Source organism: Vanellus vanellus, assembly GCF_965231255.1.
Source record: "Vanellus vanellus genome assembly, chromosome: 15".
NCBI classification, from domain to species: domain Eukaryota; kingdom Metazoa; phylum Chordata; class Aves; order Charadriiformes; family Charadriidae; genus Vanellus; species Vanellus vanellus.
This window is the reverse complement of record NC_138920.1, coordinates 11,229,139-11,244,746: the sequence shown is the minus strand read 5'-3', so window position 1 is coordinate 11,244,746 and position 15,608 is coordinate 11,229,139. Positions and strand designations below refer to the sequence as shown.

The following is a 15,608-nucleotide window of genomic DNA, read 5'->3' as shown; positions in this document are numbered from 1 at the left end:
CCCGGGGAACTCCTGCCGCTGCCCTTGGTTTGGCTTTTCTTGGGTTTGGCTTTTCTGGGGTTTGGCTTTTGCTCTTCCTCTGCCGCCACTTCTGTCCCACGCTTGAGTTTGGTCTTGCGTGTGCTCTTGTGCTTAATGATCTTGGGAGCTCCTACAAGTGCTTGGCTTATTTTGTTTGGGCTTTAAAGTACCGAATATAAATTTTCCCTTTCGGTGCACTGGCTTTTTCTGCAAAAGGACAGAAGAATAAAAAGCTCGGTTTCTACCAGCTGGGTCGGGATTGTTCACCTTCGCGGCATTGTTGAACCGTTCCCTCCCTGAAAGCCCAGGGTGTGAATGTTTGAACTATTTTGTTTTTCCCATTTAGCTACAATGCGGAGCGGCTGAAAGAATTGCATTAAAAACTGCCCTTAGAGCCTTAAGGACTGCAATTCTGCGTGTCCTGGATGCACGGCCAGCTGCCAGGTTGCTGTTCAAATTGTTCTTGGGTGTTTCTTGTTTGCCCTGGGTGAGTCATCTCAATCCTTCCTTCTCCTGTCCCTTCACTACTGTCTGTTGTGTGTCCATTTCTCCTCCTCAGCCACTGACAGTGCTCAGATGCATTTGTCCCCTGGTTTCATCACACCCAACACGTGTCTGAGTTACCTTTTTCTGCAGGAGAGCAACTGAGAGCTGCGCTGAAGGAAGGTAAGGAGACTTTCTAAAACCCTGTCCTATTATGAGTCCTTCCTTGGCTCCACGTGAGTCACAGCAAGAGCTCTGCCTTTCTAGCCGGACACTGAGGGGTCCCCATGCCCACCTGCTTTCCAAGGGGCAGGATAAAGGGCCGGGATGTACTAAAGGATTTAGGATCCCGTCCTTGCCCTGCGGCCGCAATGCGGGCTGCTTTTTGCATGAAATAATGCACGCCGGGTCCTTCCTCCGCCTCTGGAATATACTCCAGTTTATTTAAGTCTTTCCCCGACACCTGCGGAGCGGACGTATCAATAATGAAATGAGACGCAAAGCCAACTAAGTAAAGTTGATTACTTTTTCTGGCATTTAAGTACAACATATGGGCAGTTTTAGTGAGGAATTAATTGTGTACTTTTTTAATTAATAAACGCCGTGACACAGGTGGTTGTTATATTCTAGGTTGGTCAATACATTAGAAAGGTCAGGCTTGCCCGGCTTTTGCCAGAGTACACAGCAGATCGCAGATTTTGTTGTGATTTTCTGTCACGGTGTTCAAAGCTTTTACCGCTCTGCCAGGACCAAACCCAATTCTTTTTGAGAGTGAGAGAAAAAGGAGAATTTTACCAAGCCTTGAGCTCACACTCGGGGCACGCTACAGTTCATACAGAGTTTAAAAAAAATCTGAAAAATGCCATTTTGATTTTGGATTATTTTCTGCCTTACAATAGAAGCAGTGAAGCATAATTTGGGAAAGAAACTGCTTCAGAGCTGTGTCTGATCTGGAGGCTGGCAGTTCATGTTCCTTTTTAAACCAGTCGGGCTGCATTCCAGCTGGTCTGAATGAGCCCCCCTCGAGGATAATATCCTTGAAACTTAATCAAAAAATCTGTATCTAGAGAGGAAGCCTAGGGATGAGAATGAGCTTACTCCGGTTCCTCTTGACTTCTAAGGGTTTCCTTCTCAATTTGAAAAATGTTCTCGCATCAGCATCGTCTCTTTTCCCCTCTCAGTTCCCGAAAATTGTCTTGTCTCTGTAGTCGTCGTCAAATCTCCTCTCGTAAAACAGACATGTTGCCGACAGCACCTCCCAGGTTGGGTGGAGGTTTGCTGCCTACTCACAGCTTACTACGGAGACCAGCTCGGTGCTTTTCAGACACAGAACAAAAGGCACAAACACGTCCTGCCTGGTGATTGTACCACTCATAAATCACCATGATTAATAACCACGACAGAGCAAAAACACCCAATGGAGAGACGAAGTCGGCATCCCCAAGAGATAGCGTGTGGTTCACAGAGGGCCTCAGTGGTTGGCAATGTCTGATTCTATCCATGGGCAAGAAGTGCGTGGGCAGATCCCGAGAGCTCCCCAAGACTCGGGGTTCTCAGGCAAGTCACAGCTCCCTGGGCGTCCGCAGCATCTTTTGACTATCCGTTTGCTTGTGTGAGGATTTTAGCTGTGTGCCAAAATGGGGCTTGGTGCTCGGCTCCTGGCAGCCCAAGTTTAAAATGGTGGTCTTTGTAAAGATATTGGCGAAAAAAGACACCAAATGAGAGCTTTGTGGGTTTCCTAAAACCTTCTGGGCTCCACTTTTAATAACTTTAGCTTCAAGAGAAGGTGTTTCAAATGAGAGAAAAATGGATTTGTTAGGATAAACTAGAGTCCTGAGCACTTTGGGGAAAATGTGACCGTTTCATGTTAACGACAGAGCTGGAGCAGAGCTCCTTTCTGTAAATCTAGAGCCACAGGCGGGTGCGATAACATGCAGCAGCAATTTCTAGATGCGATGGCAGAAGCCAACAGCTGTGCCATTACTTGCTTGGAAACTTGAAACTCTGCAAATTTGATACCATTTTGTCTGTGCATATTGTCACTTCGGCTGATACTCAGTTTTGTCTATAGGTGGCAGTGACCTTTCATTTTTTCTGTAAATTAGGGCAGAAGCTATCATCTATACCTTCTTAATTTTACTAAAGGATCTGGGCCAGGACTGTGAGGCTGTGCCATTGACTGAGCTCTGCGCCCAGAGGAATGGCCACAGACTTGTCACCTTTCTTCAGTAGCCTCTTTGCCCCAGAGCATGCCAAATGTGTAGTTGTAATACTGCGCATACAATGCAAAAACCAGTGCAATACGATAATCAATTACTGTTGCAAGGAGGGAAACAGTCTGAAGACATATTATATATATATATGGAGAATTGCATTTGGTGTTTTGGGATCACATTCCCGAGAGGGCTATGTAGCAGGTTTTTCCCATTTTTAGCAAAAATAGCCGCCAAGCCGTGTCCAGCTTTCTATGAGAGAGAGGGTTCCGGTGAGTGAAAATCTTTTAAAATTCCACACGGCCACTATGTGTGTTTTATTTCAGTGAGAATTATAAACTTGATTGTGGAGAATGGGTAATCTCTCCTAAAGCGAAATATGGCAGAGATCCGAGCCCACGACCTCTGCTCTGTATCAGTCAAAGATAACTTACCTGACGTGAGTAGAGCTGCACCGACAGGAAACCGGAGTAATTGAGAATCAAGCTACAAATCATTGTCAGAATAAAAAAAACAAAGGAATTTGCTTCTCTGGCTCCCCGCAGATATGTACTGCTTTTACAGCACATGTGAAAAAGGAAGCACGTAACCTGCAAATATTCCATCCTCTGCTTAAGTTGTCTTCTGGTATAAACCAGGTGGCCTTGTGAATGGAAAACAGAAGTAAATCCTCCAGATTCAACCAGATACTAAATTTACCATCGAGAGTAAGCAGTAGGATTTGAATCTTGTTTTCTTCTTTTCCGATAGGATAATGCTTAAAGTTGCTAGGAAACAGAATTACATAGCAAGGACAAGAGGCCATTGTACATCCATGGGGAAACGCTGGCTGTTTTCCACCATAAATCAGAAGTTCGGATTTATGGTGGAAATATCAGCTGAGAAGATAAAATCCCTGTGAAATAACTCTGCGCTCTGAAATCAAGACTCAGTCCTGCAGCCCCTATTTATGCAGCGACTCTCAGCAGTGCACAGCTGCGGTTCACGTTCAGCATCAGTGGGGGCCGTTCAGTGCCCAGCGCGGCACTAAGCACTTCGCAGAGAACAATAACCATCTCTGGAGAGAGGCCCAGCTTGGACTGCACATCAGCTGGGATGCAACATAAAACAGAAGCCAGATCTGGACCATCCCTGTAAAGCAAAGGTTTGTAGATTGGAGTTAGGAAACAGCCAGCTTGAGCTCTGCGGACAGTGACTGGAAGCAGACACCTGGGGCTGCGGGCTGAAAGGAGAGCTGCCCCCAGGTCTCACGGTCAAATCCTAGCGAACATGATTTAGCAAAACTAGCCTTTTCCATCTTTTCTCCAATAGCCAAGAGATGTTTAATGAAAACGCTAAAGAAGTTGCTCTCCTCCACACCTCTGCAGCTTCCCTGATTCATGCAGGCACAAACCGGAGCAATAATAAACCAGAAGAGCACCTGGTACCCAGGGTGGCTGGGCGGGACATGCGACAGGATGGAGGACAAACCTTATGAGGAACGACTGAGGGAACTGGGGTTGTTTAGCCTGGAGAAGAGGAGGCTGAGGGGAGACCTTATCACCCTCTACAACTACCTGAAAGGAGGTTTTAGAGAGATGGGAGCTGACCTCTTCTCCCTGGCGACAAGTGATAGGACAAGAGGAAATGGGTTCAAGTTATGTCAGGGCAGGTTTAGATTGGATATTAGGAAGCATTTTTTCACTGAAAGGGTTATTAAACATTGGAATAAGCTGCCCAGAGAGGTGGTGGATTCACCATCCCTGGAGGTGTTTAAGAAAAGGGTAGATGAGGTGCTTAGGGACATGGTTTAGAAGTGGTGGTGTTTTTATCAGGGTAGGTTAATGGTTGGACTTGATCTTAAAGGTCCCTTCCAACCTCACTGATTCTATGATTCTATGATTCTATGATTCTATGACAGCACAAGCACTGCGGCTGGAGCTGGCTCCAGCCCTCTGCCTTCTCCTCTTCGGAGACTTTCCTCTTTCAAGGTGTGGCTCAGAATAGTTTCTCCTTATTATTTATTTGTGTAGCTTTAGCAGTAGGTGTGCATATATATCCTGAGTCAAAGTCAATAGGAACCTTCCTCTTGACTTCAGTCTGGTTTGCCCTTCAACCATGTTGCAGGGAATGTGTTTGGCCCCAAATAATTTAGAGTCCTGAGGCACAGCAAGTTCAGAAGGTACATAAATGTATTTTAAATTGATGGGAAAAGAAAAGAAAAAAAAAAAAAACAAAACACAAAAACCCCAACAGGTTTATGTGTAGTTGTACATAGGAAAGAGGCTAAAACTGAATGAAATGCATTGCTCCTGAAACAAAGTTTAAAGAAATCAGAACAGTTTCACTAAGTGTTGAATTATCTAATGCACTAATAGTAATTAGCTAGCTAAGATGACGTCTGGACTGCAGTCAGAGCTGTGACTCCAGTGGATATGAACATAAGAAAGCCATTTTAACCCGACTGGCTTAGGTAACAGTAGCGCTGCCCCTGTGGCAACACAACATGATGGGAAAACGCATCCAGGACCCCAGACGAGTGCTGCGGTGGCTGGTTCATGTTGTCTCTGACTTGCTGCAGCTACAGGCCTGGCAGTGCTTGAACCAGACGAGGAAACGCAGCTCAGTCAACTGGTGAAGCTGTCTAGAGCAGGCAAATACGTCCCCAGCCACAGGTGAGAATTTGCCCCGGAGGATTTGATAGACACAACTGCAGGACATACAGCGCCTAACTTGCAGAGTTTACACGCATGACGTCTTTACGTGCTGCCTCTTTTCTCTCTTTTTTTTTTTTTTAATGAAAACCAAGCAAAAATATAAAACTCCACCAAGCTGCTGTGATTTATTCATACATTTTGGTCTTTTTTACTTTATTCTGCCACTAACTCCATGTTAGGACATCTACTGAGTCCTAATGAAGGATGCAGGTGTGATTGCATCCAGTTTTCCTCAGCAAACAAGAAAAGTTTGTTCGTTTGTACCATTTTTCGTGAGCAGCTGTGAGCCCCTGCACATAGCTGGGTTTGGGTGGGACTGGTTGGTGCAGACTGATGACCAGGGCAGGTGCTTTTGGGAAAGCAGGTGGGGCTTGTTAGGAATTTAAACAGCCTGACAAAGTCTATCACCATTGGCTGTCTCTTAATTTGAATTAGGCAGTAAGTTCATATAAATGAGTAAGAAGGGTTTTTTTTCTTTCCACCTTACAGGAGCTATGGGGAATACAATGAGTGTCCCAGAGGAAGCTGAAGAAGACAATACATGCACAGTAAAGAGCTACCAGGTAAGCAAGAGCTGCCCACTCTCACCTTCCCTGGGTATCGCACATTGTGATTTTCAAGTCCTGTGATGTACCCAATCCTAAGAACTGTATTATTTGCTGCTTCAGGCTCTATCTGAATCTCCTGACAATATTAAAAATGGATCCGCTGCATTTGTTCAGATTCATTCTCCTGCAATGAATGGTGAAGGTATGTACTGGGAAAGGGTGGCATGTTCGCGCTTCTGTCAGCAGGTGGGCAGAGGGAGGTTTACACTGGAGCAATAATAAATATTGATGCATGGTCTCAAAGTAAAAGATGAGCTTGTTTCAGCTCTTACTTGTGAATCAGTACATGTGGTTTTTCACAAGCTCAAAAGTTTAAAGATAATAAAGGGTAAAAAAGGAAAATATTTCCAAAGTCCTCTGGAAGCTGTTTGTTTAGTTGTTCTAAGAATTTGGTTCTGTATCCGGTCCACAAAAAGCGGTTTTATAGACTGAAGGTTTTGGTTGGCGTGAAGCATCACAGGGCAGGAGTGGTTTGGTGCTGGTGCCCTTCAGGGTGCTGCCCAAACCTTGGGGTGTCCTGCGATAAACTACCCCCGCTTGGGCTCTGGTGGCGGTAGTGCCTCTAACAAGCCTTGGGGAACCGTTGCTGCAAGGAGCACAATTTGGGGCTCTTGAAAGGGGCATAATGCGAGGATCAGTGGCCCGTTAGTGAGGTTTTGTGTCTGGGGGGGACACAATAGAATGCTCTTCTGCAGCCTGCAATGAGAGGGCGGTTCATGTGGTGGAAGGGAGAGCGAGTTGTCTTCAGATAATGTCATGGCATCCCCGCTGCTAGCGGGGAGCTACCAGGCGATGTCGTTGTACTGGGATGCCAGATTGGAATACCCATTGGTGTGAAAAGTGATAGTCTGGAGGGGATGTAGGAGACTGCTAAAAAAAACCCAACCAAGCACGCAAGGGGACTGGATGCATTGAAAAAAGTAAACTTATGCAGGCTAGAAATTAAATGTGTTGAGCTTTAAAGTATTGCCCAGCTCCTATGGAGGAGTAACTCTTGTGAGGCTGATGTTTGTGCTGTTGGTCAGGCTGCTTTGTTTTGCCAAACCCATCCTCTGGTCACAGTGGGCACGACTCTGGGACTGTACAGAAAGCGGGCTGTTATATGGAAAGCTGCTATAATTTTCTGTTTATAAAAAATCAACAGCGTGCTCTAGACTTCAGGGTCTATCCCCAAACTGTCTAATAACAATGCCTAAAGATAGGCAGGGTGGAACAGTACAAAGCTTTGCAGAAATGAAGTATCATGGGATGGATAGAGCAGCTAAGATGGTAATGGGCCAGAAAAATGATTATTGTGATGCTCCAGGTAACACGGATCTGCTCACCAATGAGCTCAGTGCATCTTGTTCGATTTAGGTTTTGTCAGGAGCTTGAGGAAGGGGTCTCAAGGGATACCTGAGGACAACAGGAGTTCAGCCTGCTCGTCTGGCATTTTAGCTGTGTGGCCTGAGGGGGGCTTGCCAAGTGCCCCAGGTTGTGACAATACGGAGTGCGGGAAAGGGTGATGGCATCCTGCAAGCCCCAAAGAAATGTATTAGTGTAAACTACTGAAAGCCCAGAGTAATATTGTATGAAGGTGACAAAGAGAAAAAGAAGGGAGTAGGAAACTGTTTGGGAGGGATTTCTTTTAGAGACTGCAATAAAATACTCTTTTGAAACATTCTGCATGCACTCAGTCTTCTGGGGGTGTTTTGAGCAGTTTAACATTAATTAAAAAAAGCAAAATTCTTTGCAAGCTGGTTACAAAACATGGAAATAAAGTTAAAAATAAAACAAAATCCAGGTCCTAGCTACATGTTCTCATCCAAAAGATTGTAAAGTCTTAGAAATCACCTCTGCATTTTTTTTGTGAAACCATATTTCTGATCCTTTCAGTAGCAATTTCAACAAATGATATGATAGAAATGTGAGCACCGCTTTGTTCATCTAAACATTTCCATCTTGTTCTCTGCTTTCTGGTCCCGTTTTCTTGAGTGAGCACATTGCTTTGACTTCAAAAATGCCAAACAATTATTTGTTAATGACAAAATATGTGTAGGGATATTCTTTCTTCTGGAAGAGAGCAGAGTACACGTAATCTGCAGTGAGATCTCTGTAAACAAAATTTAACTGTGTCAACTGCCTGTGTTTGAATTCTAGAGAATTTAGGGTATAGCACAGTAATTTATGGAGCTAGATAAGCAACTGCTGGGAATACAGCATGGCTGACAACATTATTACCGAGAGGTCAGCCCTATTTACCAGGATTATTCAAACTCTGTCACAAGGCTGGTGGTGTAACTCTGACCACCTCTCTCCTGTTACTGTTATAGGATGTATTAGATATTGCTCAACTACTGCCAGGGCCACAAAAGCATGGTGCCGGGGGGACAACAACTTTCTCTTTCTCTGTACACTAATGACATAAAGTTGATATGCCCCTATTATGTATAAGCTGTGGGTGTTAGTGTAGAATAATTGGTGGAGATGTGGGTGAATCACTATTCAGTAAGCATGTCCCATTTCGGACCTCGTTGGGTGGTGTTCCTGGCAGGACAGCAACCAGGTTTTCGAGGGATGTCACGGGTGGCAGGCTGGACCCTGGGCTCCCTGTGGAACAGCCCCTGCCCGCAGCCGAGCCCCACGTCCAGAGCTGACGTCTTGAGAATCTGGTGTGAACTACATGGCCTGAGCATTAAAAATCTGGCCCCGAGTAGTTTTGGAAAGTTATCTCCACATATTCACGGGCAGTTGCTCTCATCCACAGACACGTGTCTCTCTCCTTATGTTTCAGCACCTCATTAATTTCTCCTTCCACCTCTTGTTGGCTTTGGAGCCTTCCTGAGCAGCATTCAGGCAGCTCTCATTTGCTGCAGTGATGCTTCAGTTCACATCTCTGCAGCTTCGGCCACATTAATTTTACCAGTGTTTTCCTTGCGTTGGATTTCTTTCTGTTTTCAGAATACAATAAAAACCCAACAATTTTCTTCAATCTCTGTAAGGAAAAAAAATACTATTTTCTTATTCATTATTAAGAGAAGCCTCTCAGGCTGTTACATCCCATTGAAAAATCGAAGCGTAGCCCAAAATAATCAAAGGCTGGTATGGCAATATACAGATGGTACTGATTACCGTTCAGAATCCCTGTTCCATGGCTAATTTCCTAATTCCATCTAGCTATAATAAGTCAGTTTAAACGATTGCCTACTAGAAAATAGAAGCCTGTAGCTGTGTGTTTCTACTGGTGTAAACCAGCGGATTTCTGGGAAGTAAATAAAAGCCAGATGATTTACACTGTCTGAAGACCTAGAAAATAAGTGTACATTCTACTTTTTATACACAAAATGAAGCATACGGCATTGTGTTACTTAAATGGGTTACCTAATTAATGTAATTACTAAATCAGTTTAAGTAGCAAGTTGAAAAAATGGACTGTCCTGTGTTGATATTATTTGTATTTTAACTTCATTAATCTTTAAAAAGCAGTAATAATCATTAACTACTTGGATACCACAGAAATCTCACTGGTTTGTGTAATGTAATCAAGGTCTTGGTGAAATAAAAGTGCAAGTGCTGTTTGGAGATAGAAGTTATTCCTGTAGAAAATGTAGTTGGTAGTATTTCTAAAATGAAATAATGCAAGAAGTAGTACTGTGATCTATTTTATGCACTTCTGCAGAAGAAAAAAGAGCTGCAAAAAAGGCAAGTGAAGCAAGGGGATTTTATTAATAGTGTTAGATGTATGTTTGTGGTCTTTGTCTTGTTAGTTTGCATTTCTGTGATTGCCCGTGATCTGACCATGTGCTGTGCATTAAATGGTATAGTTGATAAATGAGCCTATGAAATCTATATCTGCTAATATAATGAAAAAAGAATCCAGAGAGTTAACTTAATACAACCAGAGGAAGTAATGCTATTTGGAAGAGCCCTGTCACCATCTGCTTCACATCTGGGGGAGCAGATTGGTGACTGGTTCCCTACATTGGCTGCTTCTCCTCAAACAGGCTGACAGATGTGTGGACTTAAGGATTCTTTCCATGACTTGCCTTTCCTGCCCCTATTGATTATCAGGGCTGCAGACACCGCACAGTGCTAGCATCCACCTTCTCCTCCTGTAATGCCATTTAAACAGCAGTGGTGCCCTTACTGCTACTTGGTGACGTGTTGCTTTGCAAGCAAAAGGGTCGCGAATTTGATCCTGACTTTTCCTAATGCTTTGTGTTGGCCTTTTTGAACTTTAAATAGTACAGGTACTTGGTGGACAACGGGTAAAGGGAAGAAGGCTAGAACTAAAAACTGTATATCTGAGATTTGCCCTACACGGAGCAGAAATGTATCAGGAGGGCGAAATGGGAAAAGTTTGTTTGTGTTTGGGTAGTAATTGCATGCAGATTAGAACAATGACTCGCTTATAAAAAGAAAGGTTGCATCTTAACTGAACTTTTCTTCTTTGTGCAATTCCTTTGTTCCAGAGGATAAATCTGATTCAGCAAATTCTGCTACTAGCCAGTGTCTAACAGAAATGGGTATAGTGCTATAACACTCTGTGCCTTTAAGGTGTGGAACACAATGCATTTTAGTTATTTTTTTTTAAAGAATGATCATGGCTATTCTTGCTGCTAGCTTCCCTTCCCCCATTTCCATTAACTTCTGTAAATCTGTTATGTAAATAACAATGCTAGTTAACTCGGTGAAACAAAATTATTCTTGGAGCATAAATGTATTGTCAACTTCACTTGCATGGAATAATCAAGAAGGATTGTAAAAGAATATTAGTATGTTAGGTTTTTTTTAAGAAAGGGTGAAAATGTCTTGTTTTGGAATCCTCTAATGCTTCTGAAAACTATCATTTAGTCTTGTCACAACAGTTTTTGGGGGTCCCCCACAAAAACACAAGGTGTACTTGAAAATATGAAAATTCTACTTCTACTGTAGCGTTATGATACCAACCCAGTTCTAAATAACGCAAGAAAAAATTAACCGACACAATATATAAAAAAAATTATCAGAAATGTAAATTAGAAAATTCACTCTTTGTTTCTAGGTATTTAGATTTTTAAGCCTAGTATTTGCTGCAGTAATTCATTCAGGGCTATTATAATCCATTGCGCTGACCTACACTGATGGACTTCTGAGTGCCAAATGTTGCCTTGTAGCCCTTAATGGTTCCTTCATGGGCATCAAAATCTATTGTCTCCATGATTATCTGAACTCCAGGGAACAAAGTAATTGCATTGCTAAGTAAAATATCTGTTTGTAACTGGCTTGTAATCAAAATAGCCAAAGATACTAAGACCACAATTGTAGCTAATGGCTTGCTTAGTTCACTTTCAAAAAGAACCTGATTTTTTTTTTCTATTGTCAAAAGAAAAAACATCAGAAAACATTCTCTCCCAGCATTTATTTTATGGTGTGTTCACATGGTAGTGGCCTACAGGAGGAGATGTCTCTGCTGAAGGCCTTGCCAATTCACGTTGTTCCTCATTCAACAGCTAAAAATTACTGGCACTATGAAAGAGTCAGTAGGAGAAATGGCAGGAGGTGAGAAGCTGCCAATGTAAGACATCACAGTACTTTATTTTATATATTTCCTACGTGTAAGTATTAGCCGTGAGGGTGCATATAACAAGTGAAACCAGACTAGCAATCAAAGGCTAAGGAAAAGGAGCGTGTCTTAAGAAAGCATCTGAAGGGTTTGACTTGGGCAAACTGAGCATCAAAAATAGATGCCTCCCTAGTACGTGGCTTAGGCTGCCGCCAGGAATGAGAAGAGCAAACTGAGCTTCAGAGAAAATCAGGCTATAGCGGAGGAGGGGGGAAGGCAATCTGGAAGTGCTGGACGGAATTGCTTTTGGTCCCAGTTGAGGGAATTTGGCTGCCATCTGTCATGTGCACCAGGTTGAAGTCTGGTTAAATTCCCACTGATTAGCAAAAGCATATCAGCTGACAAAAGCTCAGGCAGCCTTTTCATTTATATCGGACTGGCGGCTCCGAACTTCCCTTCGTGTCAGCCATATCCTCAGGATTCCTGCCTGCATCTGCCGTTCCCTCTGGCAGAGTGCTGCATCTTGGTCCCAAACACACGTGAAAGTGGTGCTTCACTGCAGGAGCTCTACACCGATGCTTTCTGAGCTCTGCTGCCCGCCTGTGGGGTTCTGGGTACATTATGTCCCATAATGAACAGAAATAATTCCATTCCTATGTGGTTGGTTTTGCAGCTCGCACGGGCGACTCAAAGCCTGTGCTCGCCTTAAGGCTTTGGCCATTATAATGTATTTGCTGGCTCTGTCTAGTAAAACCTAAGCACTCATTTTTTTAAAATTCAGCGCCAGTTCTGCAGACTGGCTGCCATTCTGTGTCAGCAATCGTAGTGCTGCTCTTCACTCTCAGCCTATGGAAGTGCCTAAAATCCAAAGGTCAAGGATGTAAAAGGAAGGGGGAGAAAGTCTGTCAGCAATTACTCCTGAGCAGGGAGATGGTATTGACATAGCATTGCACTAACCATTACTCTCCTCTGAGGTTTTTCTTATGAGTCAAGGGAAAAAAAAATGTCAGTTTAGTATAGCAAATTTCTGAAAAAATATCCTTATTTTGGGTGTGTTCTTGCAGAAGAGGGACTTTGTGCAGCTATAGTCTTGCTTTTTCAACATGTCCTGATGAAGTGAAGGGAAAGGAAGGACAAATCTGTAGTGTGACTGTCTTTTGTTAAATACTTGAAAGGAAAAAAGTCTGTGTAGTAGTAGTATGAAATGCAATCTCACAGCAGTGCTGTAAATTGTATATTGATCTTTGTCTCGGAGCAGTTATTAATCTCATTCAGAGTGAGCAGCTTTGATCTACTCGCAGACCTGGCCTAGAATTTGGGAGGTTTTGCTTCTATTCGTAATTCTGCCTCTGGATTGTGGAATAACTTTGGAAAGAATGGCACTTCTGTGTCTCTTTAAAAACAAAAATATAATGCACTTGTCATCCGAATACTGTAATTTCAAAGCCTTTCTCCTTCAGATTGCTGTGAGCATGGCATGAGTCAAACTCTTCTGTCCAGCCCACCGCAGCAGTGTCTCCTCTCTGGTGGTGGGATCTGCTTTGCCTGTGTCTGAGCAGACTTTCCCTGAAAGAGTTTGAACTGTTTTGACACAAGAGACACGCTGCAGAGCTCAACCGGTGATAGCTTCCAGGTCTTTCATTCTTTCCATGATAATTAGAGATAAAAGGAGCTTGATAGGTTCATGAGCTACTTCTTGTTTGGTTGGCTCTCTTAATGATGAGCTTCTATTCCTATTTTTGTACTAAAGACAGTTTTCCCGTGTTTCTTTTTTTATCTGTTACATAAAGCAGAAGTTTAGTATCTATTACAATTATTTTCCAATGGATATTGTTTCTGCATTCTTTAGCTGGGAAAGCTTTTGCTTTTTACTTCCTTCCCAAGTTTCCAACTATAATTAGAAGTGCTTCAGTCCTTTTTCGTGTAGTACTACAGGAGGCTTAGGAAACTATAACTGATAGGTAGCAGCCCTGACAGAATAGGTGGTTGAGTAGGTAGTTATTTGTACCTTTTCTTTGCATGTCGGTATGTTGAAATAGGTGCTCGTGAAATATTGCAGGAGAATATTACCGGCAAAGGATTCTTGCCGGGGTGAGTTATTTTCTTACATGAATAGTAACAGAGAGAATCCAGGGAAAGAAATTCTCTTTATTAGAGCGCACACAAAGAAGCGAAAATCTCTTTACCTGGACAGAAGGGGTTGTACTGAGGCACTCTGGCGCCTCTGCGTGTTTGCATATGCCCAAAACACAGTAAGAAAGCAAATGTCAGATTAAAACTGTTAGACGTAGAGAAGCTGGGAGCCAGCTCCCCAGCAGCTGGTAAAGCGCTGGCTGCGGTGGCGAATGCTGACACCGCAGCCCTGACGCTGCCGGCCGCTGCCTCCGCTGCGGCCACGTATTGCCGTAGAGTCACTCGAGACTCACGCCGGCGCTCCTCTCTCGGGTTTATGGAAGCTCCCACCCCCTGCTAGTCAGGGGGCCCGGCGGGGACTCTGGGCCACCGAGTTCAGGCCGTGGGGAAGGGGATGTCAGGGCTGGATGTCACCAGGACGTCCTCCTGTGGGCGCTGCTGTGGGAGGACAGTATGAAATGGGCACAGACCACGTTACGCAGCGCCTGCCGGTGCTGGCCTGGTGTTATGCAAAATCCTCGCAGGAACGGAAAGGATTGGGGTAATTGGGGTAAGCAGTGGAAAGCCAGGGTGATTTTGCTGTGCAAAGCAAAGAGGTAGTTTTGAAAGCTGTGATCTAACAGCGTTCTGCTTTCCTTATCTTAAAAAGGAATTTAAAAAACGAAGCTGAACACTGGAGATGTGTACTGAGGAAGACAGGCACTTTAGTCAGGTTTTGTTGGTATCTGGGGTTTTATTTCTGTTAAAGCAAATGTGACGGGCATAATATTGACTAGACTATTACAATTATCATTGGAAAAAATTTAAATTTTACACTGAAACTGACAATTTTATAATTCTAATTTAGCAAGCTGGTTTGAGACTGTCAGCTTTTCACAGTTATAATTAAGTAGATCTAAATTCATCCTTAATCTGTGGTGGTGATTGACAGGGGAGTCGGATATATCTTCTAGCCAAAGTAGAGAAGAGAAGCTCAAGCTGAGGGGAAGCTGTAAGGTTTACCTCTCGACAAGCCTCCTCTTGTTTACTGGCGTTTCACACCACATCACTTGTGATTCAGTCTCCCATCCACAAAACAGATACAAGAAAGATTTGGTTTTTTGCTCTTGTCTCTTGTTTCTTTTGTCTTCTGTAAAGCAGGAGCCTTCCGCTCCCGTCTGCATATACAGTATTAGGGATTTTCACCTCAGCTGTATTATCAAAGTGCCATTGTAATATAAAATCATAAAATATACTTTTAAGATGAAAGATTTCTTCACATCTGAAGTATGATTGCCATGTGTGTACACAAAGGGGAATTATTTGTGAGAATTTTGAGGGAGGGGAAATGTGATTCGGAGCCATTTCTTGGGGGTAAAAAGAGCCAGAAACGTAAGGCTAAGACGCCTGGCTCGGACGTGATTTATAAGTATTCAAATCGGGCTTAAACTAACCTACAGACAATAGAGGAGGAGCGCAAGTAGAAACTGCGCTATGGAGAGTAGGCAGCGAGGCAAGGAACAGCGCTGGAAATACGAATGAAATAAGTTATGACTGCAAAGCCCTGTGGGGAGTTTGGCAAGTCAGGAAACCAAATTAGTCCTCGCAGTTTCCGTTCTTTTTCCCATTTAGCTCTGACAGAGGAAAGCATAATATATTAATATGTAACTTTTTCTCAAGTTTTATTGATTAATATTTTTTTTTTTGCATATCACTACTTTAACTTTAATTGGAAAGTAAAATATCCTCGGCATGCCCGCTGGGCGAAGTAGTGAAAAACCCGGGCTGCTGTCTGACTCTGGCAGGTGAGAGGGGGCTGTGGGGATCATAAAATTTGCACTGGCTTCAATAAGGAGTGACAGGAAAGAAAATCAGACAGGCAGGTCTGACAAATGAGTGGCAGCTCGTATGTAGCGCAGGAAGACGACGGGGTCTCTAAACAAACTGCGCT

The 15,608-nt window shown here is 43.4% G+C and overlaps 1 protein-coding gene across 1 annotated transcript in view; it reads left to right on the top strand.

Moving 5' to 3' along the window:
• Positions 1-446: 446 nt before the first annotated feature.
• The window catches only part of BCAS1 (brain enriched myelin associated protein 1), a gene marked incomplete at its 5' end in the record, with an annotated part of 54,866 nt that continues 39,704 nt past the window's right edge, over positions 447-15,608 (top strand). The window contains 5 exon segments of the mRNA XM_082491194.1: positions 447-507; positions 510-586; positions 588-687; positions 5,903-5,976; positions 6,082-6,163. Of these exon segments, the coding sequence (XP_082347320.1) occupies positions 447-507; positions 510-586; positions 588-687; positions 5,903-5,976; positions 6,082-6,163 (394 nt within the window).